The sequence below is a fragment of the Elephas maximus genome, chromosome 1 (genome assembly GCF_024166365.1).
Source record: "Elephas maximus indicus isolate mEleMax1 chromosome 1, mEleMax1 primary haplotype, whole genome shotgun sequence".
NCBI lineage: Eukaryota > Metazoa > Chordata > Mammalia > Proboscidea > Elephantidae > Elephas > Elephas maximus.
The window spans coordinates 21,538,626-21,552,501 of NC_064819.1; the positions used below are offsets into that span (position 1 = coordinate 21,538,626).

At 40.8% G+C, this 13,876-nt stretch overlaps 1 protein-coding gene across 1 annotated transcript in view; it reads left to right on the plus strand.

Moving 5' to 3' along the window:
• The window catches only part of ATP13A4 (ATPase 13A4), a 138,753-nt gene that overhangs the window by 76,096 nt on the left and 48,781 nt on the right, over positions 1 to 13,876 (plus strand). The window contains exons 9-14 of the mRNA XM_049880221.1: positions 1,664 to 1,798; positions 4,934 to 5,104; positions 6,751 to 6,908; positions 7,499 to 7,687; positions 8,407 to 8,468; positions 13,236 to 13,386. Coding sequence (XP_049736178.1) covers positions 1,664 to 1,798; positions 4,934 to 5,104; positions 6,751 to 6,908; positions 7,499 to 7,687; positions 8,407 to 8,468; positions 13,236 to 13,386 — 866 coding nt within the window. The remainder of the gene's footprint in view (positions 1 to 1,663; positions 1,799 to 4,933; positions 5,105 to 6,750; positions 6,909 to 7,498; positions 7,688 to 8,406; positions 8,469 to 13,235; positions 13,387 to 13,876) is intronic.

Below are 13,876 nucleotides of genomic sequence, written 5' to 3' on the forward strand. Positions count from 1 at the left end.
CTTTGCTAAATTAAATGTTACTGTGATAGTTGCCAAATGGTGCTTTTGTAATTACATCACTCCTTCTACATTAATTAGTTGGCATGCCACTGTAAGGAAAAGCTTTCTTTTCTCCCATTTATTTGTTCATTTATTTTTATCAGTATGGGCTCATGAATGCTTATTTTATCAATGGGTTATAGTTTACTACTATCATTATTTACTTTGATGCTCAAATGGTTCCAGATTTGGGCATTAGTCCTTTAAATTGGCTTCAATATTTTTTGACATGCTCCCATCATTCTTTATTTCCTTACTTTATGGTACAACAAGAGGTTCCAGCTATCTTATACTTTTATTGACCCAGTTCCAGAATCAGTCATTTCTTTGGGGAGCCCTGGTTCTTTTTTGGGGGGGCTGCAATTTAGAGGCCAAGATCTAGGCCCTGGATGTGCTCATTATTATCAGAGTTCCAGTGGACAGAATTAGGAATATATGCATAGATGAGCTGACAAGCGAGCATATATATGAGTATGTTCATATATACATACACATTTACATTTGTATCATCTGTCTGTCCATCCATCCATCCATCCATCCATCCATCCATCCATCCATCCATCCATCCATCCATCCATCCATCCATCCATCCATCCATGTGTATATGTATGTATATATGCATCTATCTATCTATGAGTTTACACTGGTACCTCCAATTCCAATTCAATACCACAGGGTTCATTCTAGTTTAATCACCTTCAGTATTTGTAAGTTTCTTTCTTCAGTAAGAAACTTGGCTGCCATTAGCATCAGTATATTTACTTACTGCATCAATTCTACCTGAATGTAACCAGTCTTCCATCACTGCTCATGACCCCCACTTTCATGCAGACAACCTTCTCACCCTGTTTGGATTCTGATATCCCAAACAAGGCCACTGCGGTAGCCTCCTATGGACACCCTTCTCATCCTGCTCAGATCTCAACGTTTACACCAGACCGCTGCCATCATAGGCGTCTTTTCACCCTCCATGGGCTTTGACACCCTGCACCTCCTACCCCAAACAACCCCCCTGAATGCATGCCTATTGTGCTCAACCCCATCTAATAGCTTTTGGATTGAATAAGGAAGGAAAGAAGTAGAGAGGGAGAGCAAGCAGGTAGTCAGGTGGGCGGAAACAAAAAAGGACAGAGAGAAAGAAGGTTGGAAGGGAGGAAAGAAGGAAGGAATTTCCATTTCTCTTAATATTCATGGATGAGCATATTTTCAAATGATTAACAAGCCACTTGCATTTTGGGAGAAGGGAACTATCTGTGAATATCTCTAGCATCTTTGATACACAGCTATTTGCCATACATCTCGTTTTTTTTTAAGGAACTCTTTATATTAGGAATATTATTCTTTTGTCAGGAATTTAAGTTTCAAATACATATTCTAATTTTCCATCTGTTTTTTCTTTGCTACAAATTTGGTTTTTATTTTTACATTATTGAATTTAGCATTTTCCTTCTTATTGCTTCTGGGTTTTGAATCAATGTAGGAGTAGAAGTAGAGGAATGCTCTCTTTCTCTCTCTTTTTAAATACCTTGGCTGCTTTTTTATTGATTTCAACTTAGACAGATGTTGGTCTGTGTTTTTGTGGAGAAAAAAAGCTGACTCAACTCCTCTCTCCTCACACTTTCAGCTGGAGTCCAAAATCTGGAATCATGCTCCCTGGTGCCTGGAGATTTATTAATTTTGACAGGGAATAAAGTACAAATGCCATGTGATGCCATTCTGATTGATGGCAGTTGTGTGGTGGATGAAGGCATGCTGACAGGTACAGTTCTAGCTCCACCGTTAAAGCCTCCACCTGCTCTCTCAGGTGCCACACTCCCACACAGTCTGTCTCCTCCCCAGCAATGACAAACACACACTGCAAAGTTTGAGGCTACTGTGGGCACTAGCAGAGGGTGTGCAGGACTGGGCTTTGGCAGGCTAAGTGGCCAGAAAGAGGACGTGTCTACTCCCACAAGCCTTAGTTAAACAGTCCTGCCATGGATCCACCTGAGAGTTTAAATTAAAGATGCTTTCTATGTGCTAAGTTTGGAGCCCTGGTTGTGTAGTGGTTAAGAGCTCGGCTACTAACCAAAAGGCCAGCAGCTGGAATCCACCAGTCTTTCCTTGGAAATTCTATGGGGCAGCTCTGCTCTGTCGTATAGCATCACTATGAGTCAGAATTGACTTGACAGCAATGGGGTATGTGCTAAGTTTGATATAATCATAACTTAGTGCATGTTTGGCATTTCCCTCTTGAACACAAACCTGTTGCCATTGCTGTCGAGTCAATTCCTACTCACGGTGACCCTACAGAACAGAGTAGAACTGCCCCATAGAGCTTCCAAGAAGCGACTGGTGGATTTGAACTGCCAACCTTTTGGTTAGCAGCCTGAGCTCTTAACCACTGAGCTACAAGGACTTCCTCTTGAACATAAGGTTGTTAAAACCGGCTTATTTTACTTTAAAAGATTATAGAGGTCGTTAGCTCTTTCAGAATAGTTTGTGAGTTTTATGCTTAGTATTTTTATATGAAGTACATCTTCAGATAAACTAGGAGGCTTTGGAAACCATTAAGAACACCGTGAAACCTACAAGATCAAGCCCAAGCTCTTCCTAGCCTGGCTTGAAAATGTTGCAAAGCTACTTGAAAATGTTGACCCATTCATGATGCAGCACTTGGCAAATCTGCTACCTATGAAATACTCAGTATTTTAGAGCGGCTGTGTTGCATTTTTGAATAGCATATGGTAGCTGGGAGGGTCCTTAGAGGTCATCTTATCTCACAGGCATGGAAACTGAGTGTCAGAGAGGGGAAGTGACTTGCTCAACGTCACCATGTTTTGATTTCTCACTCACATACCCGTAATGATGAGATATTGTGCCAACATACCTGTAAGATAAGGAAGAATCATAACGCCTTTTTCAGAATGAAATGGGAGGCTGTGAAAGTACATTGATGCACTGTGGTTCCCATTAAAGTCCAAGTTCATTTTTCCTGGGCAGCTCAGAAAGGGATGAAATGGAGACAACAATGTGTGCCTCCCTCCTATGTGAACTTATTAAATAAATGCATGGCTGGCCAGGTTCCTTTCCCTCAGGAAACTATCCCAAAACACCAAAACCATTGCCATTCAGTCAATTCTGACTCATAGAAACCCTGTAGAACAGAGTAGAACTGCCCTGTAGGATTTCCAAGGCTGTAACCTCTACGGGAACAGACTTTCATATCTTTCTCCCATGCAGGAATCCATAGATTGATAAAAATCTCTTAATACTAGGGTTTTTTGAATTGTCAGTACCATTTTCCTAGAGAAAGTGGCCCTGGTCCATGGGAACATGTCTCTGACTTTGTTCTGTCCACTCTGCCAAAACCAACGGGACGCTTTCCAGGCTTCGTCCCTCAGAACAGGCCATAATTACTTTCAACACTTCATTCATCACCTTTTATTAGCACTTCAACTCACTGCAATCTGCCTCTCCCACTGCACTGGCAAAGTCGACAGACTCAATTGCCAAATTCAACATGTTCTTTGAATTTCTCATCTGCTGCGTCTGACTATTCTGAACACCTCTTCCTTCTTAAAACTCTCTCCACCCTAACTTTCCAAGACAACATTCTCTCTTTAAGTTCTTCTACCACTGATCACACCTGTTCATTTTCTTTTGCTGCTCCTCTTCCCCCAGCTCCTAATTGTTGGTGTTGCTCAGGACATGTCTTCATCCTTTCTTCTTCTCACCATTCCCTCGGTCTGTAAGTAACCTTGTTTCTTCCCGTGGCTTTAGTTATCATCTATTGCTTGATGAATTCTGGCTAAATATCTCTAGCCAAGGCCTCTCCCCTGAGCTCCAGACCCAAATAAATATCTAACTGCTTACGACACATCACAGTTTGGTCATTCCACAAGTCACCTCCAACTCACTGTGGCCAAAAGGTAATTCTTTCCCTCCTATAATTCCTATGTTGATGAACAATGTCACCTTCTGCTTATTCTCCCAAATCAGAAACCAGTAAGCCATTTGAAATTCTTCCTTCCCTCCAATATCAAAATTTCTTCAAGTTTCATAGCTTCTTACTTCTTTATTTCTCAATCCCAGCACATCTTTTCTACTCGCACTGCCCACTATTGTAGCTCAGACTTCATCCTCTCCAATTGGGACTATTACGATAGTTTTTCACCTGGGCGTCCAGCCTCCCACATCACCGGACCTCAATCCATTTCCTGTATTGTAGACAGAGAGCTCTTACATGTAAATATTATACTACTCTCCTGATTAAAACAGCTAAGTATCTTCCATACCCCTCTGTCACCAAAGCTTATAGAAAAAGGTCTAAATGCTTAAATACGTGCACTCAGCACCTCCAAAGCTTTGGTTCCTACACAGCTCTCATAGGTTCTTTATTCCCCGTAGCCCACATTCTAGACTGAAAAGCTTGCTATTCCCAGAATAGCTATCTCTGGCATCCATGCTTTATTTTACAATACTCATACATTTATAATACGGTTACATGTGTATATATATATATATGTGTAGCCCTAGTGGTTCAGTGGTTAAAGTGCTTGGCTGCTAACCAAAAGGTTGGTGGTTAGAACCCACTAGCCTCTCCATGGGAGAAAGATGTGGCAATCTGCTTCTGTAAATCTCCACAGTCTCGGAAACCCTATGGGGTTGCTATGAGTCAGAATCAACTCAGTGGCAGTGGGTGTATACATACATATATAACTTATCTATCTCCCACTCTAAACTATAAAACTCTGCAAAGCAAGGACTATGTTTATCCTCGTGTTCCCAATATCTAGGTTGGCCCTGCCACCTGGTAGACTGACAAGTGTTTGTGTATGGTATGTGAATGAAGGCATAGTTTAAATGAGTGAAGGCATCCCGCCTAAAAAAATGAGGTGCTTGTTTTCTGCAGGAGAAAGTATTCCAGTCACCAAAACTCCCTTACCCAAGATGGACAGTGCAGTGCCCTGGAAAATGCAGAGTGAATCGGATTACAAACGGCACATCATCTTCTGCGGAACCGAGGTCATCCAGGCCAAGGGAGCTTGTGCCGGGACTGTGAAAGCTGTCATACTACAGACTGGTTAGCATGTTCTCCTTTGTGTTCGTATTTTGAAAGTAGTAGTTTCTTGTAGTTTTTTCTAGTGTCTTAAATTGATTAGGTAAGAAACAAATTTATTTGGTTTGGGACTTGAAATAACAAACCAAATATATGTCTATATCTATATATAGATACGGAAACCCTGGTGGTGCAGTGTTTAACAGCTACAGCTGCTAACCAAAAGTCCGGTAGTTCGAATCCACCAGGCGCTCCTTGGAAACTCTATGGGGCAGTTCTACTCTGTCCTACAGGGTTGCTATGAGTCCAAATCGACTCCACGGCAATGGGTTTTTTTTTTGTATGTATAGATACAGTATGTAGGTGAAACCCTACTAGCGTAGTGTCTAAGAGCTATGGCTGGTAACCAAAAGGTCGGCAGTTCGAACCCACCAGGGGCTCCTTGGAAACTCTATGGGGCAGTTCTACTCTGACCTATAGGATTGCTATGAGTCGGAATTGACTTGATGGCAACAGGTTTGACTTTGGTTTTTTATGTGGGTATATAAATATGTACATGTATGTGTATATCTATATCACATATTCCTGGTGGCTCAATGGTTAAGTGCTCAGCTGCTAATTGAAAAGCCAGTGGTTCGAACCCACCCAGTAGCTCCACAGGAGAAAAAACCTGGCAATCTCCTCCTGTAAAGATTACAAACTAGGAAGCCCTATGGGGCAATTTTACCCTGTCCTATAGGGTTTGCTGGAAACCCTGGTGGTGTAGTGGTTAAGTACTATGGCTGCTAGCCAAAAGGTCAGCAGTTCAAATTCACCAGGTGCTCCTTGGAAACTCTGTGGGGCAGTTCCACTCTGTCCTATAAGATTGCTATGAGTGGGAATCGACTCAACGGCAACAGGGTTTTGTTTTTTTTTTTATAGGATCACTGTGAGTCAAAATGACTTGAGGGCACACAAAAACAATAATATAGGTATTGTTTAATACATGTATATGTATATTTAATGCCAATTGAGCTATGACATATGCCTTTTAGTAAAAGTAATAATACTTTGGACAATAATTACTACTTATGTGCTTTGTAGTTGCCAAAATCTTTCCATGCATAAAACCAGCAGAGCAAAGATGCCTTGTGTCAACACTTTGTACATGAATGAAATGAGGTCCACACAATTCAAATGAATTTAGAAATCATACAGCCAGTAATTACAGAGCCCGATATGGAACTCAAGTCTTCTAACTCCAACTTCTGCATTCTTCCTAGGCAGAGTCGGTAACCAAAACTTAACACTGGAAAGCATTAGAAAAGAGAGCTCATTAGGACTTACTGGACCACTGAATTTAAATTCAAGTGACTTTGTGTGTGTGCTCATGAGTTGTTTTCTTGAAATAAAATTATATTCAGAAAATCCATGCTCTTAGAATGGTTTCCTATCTCTGGGATGCAATGAAATTGGAAGTAGGGAGAAGGAAGGCCAGAGGGTCATAGGCTGGGACAGGTAAGATATTTCCATTCTAGCACTAAGGTATTTTCCTAATTGTCCTTCAGCTGCCTTTGGGTTTAAACACTGCTTAAGTATCTCTAGAGAAACCAAGGCAATGCTGACATTTGGAAGATGATGAGCTGTGGTATTTGTTATCCTGAGAGTGGAATGTGGATCTGCTGCTGCAGGGTTCAACACTGCAAAGGGGGACCTCGTGAGATCCATTCTCTACCCCAAGCCGATGAATTTTAAGCTCTACAGCGATGCCATCAGGTTCCTCCTGTGCCTTGTAGGGACAGCCACCGTTGGGATGATCTATACTCTGTGCGTCTATGTGCTCAGCGGGGTAAGCTGGCTTGGTTCTCTTAACACATGCATACATGCACTGACTGGTATATATTATTTACTCTACATGTTGACCTTAAACTAGGGCATGGCTTACAATTCTGGGAAACAAAGCCAAACACTGAAACCTGTTTATATGCTCCCAGTTCCCCAATATAAGTAATTAATCACCAAGTCCCATAACAAGCAGATCCAGTGGGGATATCAACATGCTTCTGTTCTTGAACACTTTTCCTCATACTAGTTTGCCATTTTCATATTGACAATATATTTATACCAATAATGTAACTTTTTTAGATATTAAATGTGGGGTTTAAAATAAAAGCCAGATACCCCATGTTGGTAAGGTCATGGAAAAATGGCAGCTTGCTCATTGCTGGTAGCAGTATGAATTGTTAGGATTTTATTCATTGCACTTTGCCAAAATATACTGAGAGCCATAAACACGTCAGTTGCCTTTGGCCCACTGATTGCATCTCTAGGAATTTGACCTAAAGAAATAAACAAAAAGAGAAGGAAAAAAAGTCATATGCTCAAAGCTGTTCATTACTGACTTATTTGTAATAGCTAAAGAATGATTTCCTCTTCCAGGAACCGCCTGAGGAGGTGGTGAAGAAAGCCCTCGATGTCATCACCATTGCAGTTCCTCCCGCTCTACCAGCTGCTCTGACCACAGGCATTATCTATGCCCAGCGGAGGCTGAAGAAGAAAGGCATCTTCTGCATTAGTCCCCAGAGGATTAATGTATGTGGACAATTAAACCTTGTCTGCTTTGACAAGGTACGTGGGTTCCATCCTCACACTGGTCACCATTGTTGTCATCACTGTAGTCAACGGTCATTATTATTAGCTCTTACTAAATGGCAGACACTAAATGAAGCCCTTAATTTATATTATTTAATCTTTACAATCCTATGCATTTATGACCACATTACAAATACGGGCTCTGATATTTAGAGGGATTAAGTAATTTTTCCCAGGTGACCCAACAGGTGTTTGAACCTGGTTGTCTCCCTAGACACAAGCTCTTAACCATTATATTGCACTGAGATAAATGTCAACAAACACGTTTTACTCAAATGGCAAACCATTTGGCTAGACTCTTTCCAAGAACAGTGCCCTATAGGCAAGAATTTTACTCCTGGTACTTATTTCTAATGGTGTACTTTTAAATTCTGTTCTAAAACCTGGACTTAGCCATTTTATGGGTTTACCAAGGAGTTTAGATCTTCAAAACAACCCTATGACATGTGTAAGGCAGATACTATTTTCTTCCTTTTACTACCAAGTACACTGAGGTTGAAAGAGGTTAAGTGCTGGTATGAGCCCATCAGAGCTTCAGCCCAGGATGCCAAATATCCACCTTACTGTACCCTTCCTTGAAGTACTAACCCTGATAATATGTGTGACATTTATTTTCCTGTTAAAACACTCCTTATTTGTCTTCACTCTGGGGCTGTGGAACCTTCAGAGTAAACCAAATGTTTGTTTCTGTTTAGACAGGCACCTTAACAAAGGATGGCTTGGATCTCTGGGGAGTCGTGCCCTGCAATAGGAATGGGTGAGTACCTTGGATTAAATGCAGCGTAGTTTCTTTTTCTAGAACTCTGCATTTTCTCTTGAAAACAGTGAAAGGAGACATTTGGGTTTTGGTGTTGATGAGTAAAGATGGCTAGAGTATCTTCATTTAATTTCTCCTCTTGAACGCTTCCAAGTCTCACTAAGAACCTGTATACTTCCCCCCACTTGTCCCCACTCCTATGCCAATCAACCCAGGAGATGAAGGGAAGGGTTTGACACGTATTCAGATTCTTGCTATCATTTGTGTCCACCATGTTAGTGAGGGGCCTGAAGTTGGCCCAGTAAAACTAACGTGGAAAACACCAGGGCACTGTTCTTCAAGGAGGTAACGTTTCTTGCACAAACCAAAGCCTTCTGATGTGCTAGATGGAAGGAGAAAGGCTCACTAACTTGTATACACTGACTTTCAGGAAGAGGAACATCTATGGAACAGTGGCTAGTGTCCTCATTTTCCTGGGTATTCTAATTCGGAGAACTCCACCTTCTGGCTGCCAGAAACTCCTTTTAGCTAGGGAGAAAAGGCTCAGCTTTGGCATTTTTCCGCTTGGTGTGTGGTAAAGATTTGTACATCCCTCTCTTGTGGCCCTCTTGTGTCCATGCTTGACTTTGCTTCTCTGCCAGCTTTTTCTCCCTGTAACCTCCACTGTGATCTGAACATGAGCCCTGGTGGCACAGTGATTAAAGCACTTGGTTGCCAGCCCAAAGGGTCAGCAGTCTGAACCCTCCAGCCATTGCGTGGGAGAAAGATGTGGCAGTCCACTTGTGTAAAGATTTACAGCCCTTGGAAATCCTATGAGGGCAACTCTACTCTGTCCTGTGTCAGAATCGACTCGACGGCAGTGGGTTTGGTTTATTTTTTTGGTGATCTGAACAGGAAACATGATGCACTTGATGCTTATGTTTTGATTTTTAATGAAATTATTTTCTTCTAACACTTACAACCTGAATCCCAAAGCATCTTATACCTCAAAGGTACATGTTTGTTCTTTCGTATTATGCAGATGACATACAATTTTTCCTGCAACTACGTTTAATCACCTGTCTTTAATACATTTGCATATTAAAATATTGCTTGTAAAGAAGTCTATTTCCTGGGTTAAAAAAGAAAATCCTGGTGCTTCTAGCCACTTTGGTCTATAGAGGAGGCCTCCTACAAGTGTTAAAGTTTCTCAAGTGCTCTTGATTTTCCCTAGAAGGTGGATCTGGGCATACGCCTAGTCTTCTCATTCATTAGTGTTTTTCTGTTTCAGCTTTAAAGAAAAATGTATACCTTTATTCAAATTTGTGAGCTCCTTGGGAACAGTGTCTTTCTTATTTATATTTGTGTCTCTAACGATGTAGCACCGTACCAAGCACACACAGTATGTACACAGTAAAGACTTGCTCAACTAAAATGAACAGATTGTGTTCCGTCTTTTGAATGCTCCTCTATTTATTGAATTGGGGTCATATAATTTACAAAATGCTTGAAACTTTCTATTTCTAAAAGTGACTTGTCAAATTTCAATAAAAACTGACATAATGTTTAGCTTAGCTTGATTAGGTCTACCCCTCCCTTCCTCCCTCCTTCACTCCATTCCTTGCTTCCCTTCCTCCTTCTCTTCCTTCTTTCCTCTCTCTCTGAAAGTCAAACTTGGCTTCAAATGAGTAAAATAGCAATTTAAAATGAAATAAAAAGTTGGTTTTTTTTTTTTTTTTTTTTTTTGCAAATTTAATGAATAAAATGAGACAAATTCAATTCTAGGTGAGAAGTCATCACCTGACTTATCGGCTTTTCAATATCTTCTTGGTAAACATGGGCTCAACTCTTATAATTTGGATCTTTTCCAGAAAGTGCCTGCCAGTGTGCTGGATACTTTAAGAATCATTGAGAGCTCCCTGGGCTTGATAAATCATAAATATTTAAATAAAAGGACAAGGGCAGGGATGATAGAGAGCTATCATTGGCTTGCTGTGCTAGTTCCTTAGGAACTCAGAATCATATACTGGCTACATCTTCAAAATAAGATTTCTTTTTTTTTCCCTGATCTGTATTTTGCTTTTCAGTATGACCTGAAAAGTGCTTCGGTACTAACTGTACTACTACTGGTCATCTCTCTCTTCTAAAAATTTTTTAGCTTTTTAACTTTTTTACCATTTTACTAAAATACTGGGGGAAATGTTGCAAACCATTGAGATAATTTGCCCTTCTGCTACATAATAATGGATATGACCGGCAGGGCCAGTAATCATCCAAGAGATTTTTGAACCCTTTGTAGGCCAAAGGGAAGCTTGAACGAGGAAGCCAGGAAGAAATACAGCTGGATTATGAGTCAACACTATGATAGGTATTCTTTCAAAAACAAAAAACTAAAGCAACAATGGCTGTATTTAAAGAAATACAGTGTCAATACCAAGAGAATAGTCTGATTTCGCAGAACCATACTTTAAGACAAACTATGACAAATATGAAAGTTTCCAAGACAAAGTAACTAGGAAGATGAGAGGCCTGGCAACTTTGTAATTGGAGGAGCAGCTGGGGGGAGGGAGGATAAAAGGGGATACAGGACAGGTGTTCCTCAAACCTGAGAGAAGTTGACATGTGAGGAGAGAGACCAAGTAGATTCTAACTGGCTCAGAAGCGGATTTCACGTTGGTCTAAGAAAGAATCTTCTGTTCCTGAGAGGTCCTCCAAATACAATGGGCTGCTTCGTGAACTCCTGTATTCCACATTTACGCAAGGGACTGACCAAGGAGATTGCAAAGGAGAACTGAGTCGTGTCTCAGTCAATTTTACCTAAGCCTACTGTCTTAGTTACCTAATGCTTCTATAACAGAAACACCACAAGTGGGTGGCTTTAATGAACAGAAACTTATTTTTTGTTAGAAAATAAGGCTAGAAGTCTGAATTCAGGGTGCTGGTCCTAGGGTAAGACTTTCCTTCTCCATGGGCTCTGGGGGAAGGTGCTTGTCTCTTTTTTATAGCTTCTGCTCTTTGGCATGGCATCCTTCTTCCCCCATCTCTTCTTGCTTGCTTGATCTGCTCCTTTGTGTCTCAAAAAAGATTGATTTAGGACACACCCTACACTAATAGTACCTCATTAACATAACATAGAGAACTCCTTCCCAAATGGGATTATAACCACAGGTGTAGGGGCAGGATTTACAACACGTATCTTTGGGGGACATAATTCATGCCATAACAGCTACTTTTTATAGGAAATGCTAGAGATGATGGCTGAATATGGGCACTAGATGCCAGGATGGGAGAGGGGAGATTGAGTGTCCATTTAAAAAATGTTCATTTCTTTACCATTAAGATCTTGTAGATTTTCAATAACCAACTAATTCATTCATTCACTCATAAATTTGCTAACTGTCTACTATAGGCCAAACGTGAAGTACAGTGGACACAGAGATGTGGAAGACACAATCCCTATTGTTTGTGAAGGATTGATTGAGGGAGATGCACATAACTACATTGTACCCTAGTGTATTCTGTCTCCCAGGGCTCTATATGAAGTAGTCTAGTTGTTGCAGGTGGGAGCTCCACATATCTGAAGTAAACAGTGCCAGAGAAAATGAGAGGAAAAGAGGGAAGAAAGAGCTTCAATGAACCTTATAGACCTTTCTCATACTCACTGAACCTACCTAAGGGCAATGGCTGAGTTTAAAAAAAAAAAAAAACCAAGCCCATTGCCATTGAGTTGATTCCAGCTCATAGCAACCCTATAGGACAGAGTAGAACTGCCCCCATAGAGTTTCCAAAGAGTGTCTGCTGGATTCGAACTGATGACCTTTTGGTTAGCAGCCGTAGCTCTTAACCACTACACCACTAGGGTTTCCAATGGCTGAATAGAACACTATTAATCTGGAGGATTAGAGAGTGGGTATGCAATGCAACAAAGCCCGTTGAATTATTTTTTTAAAAGGTATTCACCTTTCTCCTAAAGTAAAACTCTGAGACTCTATTAAAGTGAAATAAAGAGATTTATTGAAAGCATAAGAAACATTCAAATGGGGAGATGCTAGTCCACACAGAATGAAAACCAACGAATCCAAGGGGTGGTTGCTTCCCGGAAACAAATATAGGGTGGAAACCGGGAACTAGGTTATAATATTCTGACTGGAAGTTGCAAGATCAGGAGGCAGGACAACTCAAGGCAGGGGCTTTGCAGTGATTGGTTGGAAACACAAATGTGGGCTATTCAGATTGGTTATTTTGAACACTTGACTAAGGGGTTTTACAGGGTGGTTACAAGGTAACTATCTTAAATATTTCCTGAGGGCTGCTGAGGGGACTTCTGGTAACATTAATAACATTAAAAACGTTTCTTTTGTTATGTACTTAAGTCTGCCTAAGGGTTTGACAATTGCAGGGGAAATCCTTTGTTATGTACTTAAGTCAGTTGGCTTCAGGACATTCTCCTAGCTCAAAGAGAAAACCATTTCTTAATCACAAGCTTTTAGTCCTGTACCAGGGTCACTGATTGTTAAAGAAGTTAGCATGAGTCGAGATGGAGCCTGAGTTCAGGGTCAGGCTAGCCATTTTACTTTGGTCAAGTACCTTGATTTTAGGGCTCCTGCATACAACATCCTGGGTAATGCAGAAGCAAAAGCTTGTAACAAAATGGGGTCAAGCCTACACCTAGGCCAGCCACCCTAAATAGTCCAGGCACCTCTGTTCCAAAGCTCTTAGTTACCTCGAAGAAGCTCCATTTTGGCGTCGGGGGTATAGAACTGAAGCCATTTCCCTTTTCTCCGTTAGCTTCCAGGAAGTTCACAGCTTTGCCTCGGGAAAGGCTTTGCCATGGGGCCCACTGTTTGCGGCCATGGCCAGCTGCCACTCTCTGATCCTTCTCGATGGGACCATTCAGGGAGACCCACTGGACCTCAAAATGTTTGAAGCCACCGCCTGGGTAAGCCTCTGCTCTGCAGAGAATCTGAGAAACTTCTTCAACTCCCGAGCAACACACATCCATTTAATACTTATAAAATGTGAAGTTTCCAATACAGAGTCCGTATAGTAAAAAAATATATAGTAGTGAAAGACAAATTAACCTAAGCCTGGTTTCCTCAATTGTATAATGCAGCTAATAATTGCAGGGTATTGTGAAGTTTAAATGAGATGATGTATTAAAAAATGCTTAGCACTGTACCTGGCACATTTTACAGGTTCAATAGTATAAATATAGTTATAATTTTTACATAATTATTTCCCACCTCTTTGGGAAATAATTATCTTATTCTGTACTATGAGCAATGTCTTGTTGCAAAGTTTTCTAGAACATAGGAGTAGGAAACAGCAATCTCCAGTGCTTAGGGTAACTCATAGACTCATTTTTACCAAGAGTTTTATTCCTATTAATTTAGTATTTGATTTTATTCCTAAGACTGGAAACAGTAAAA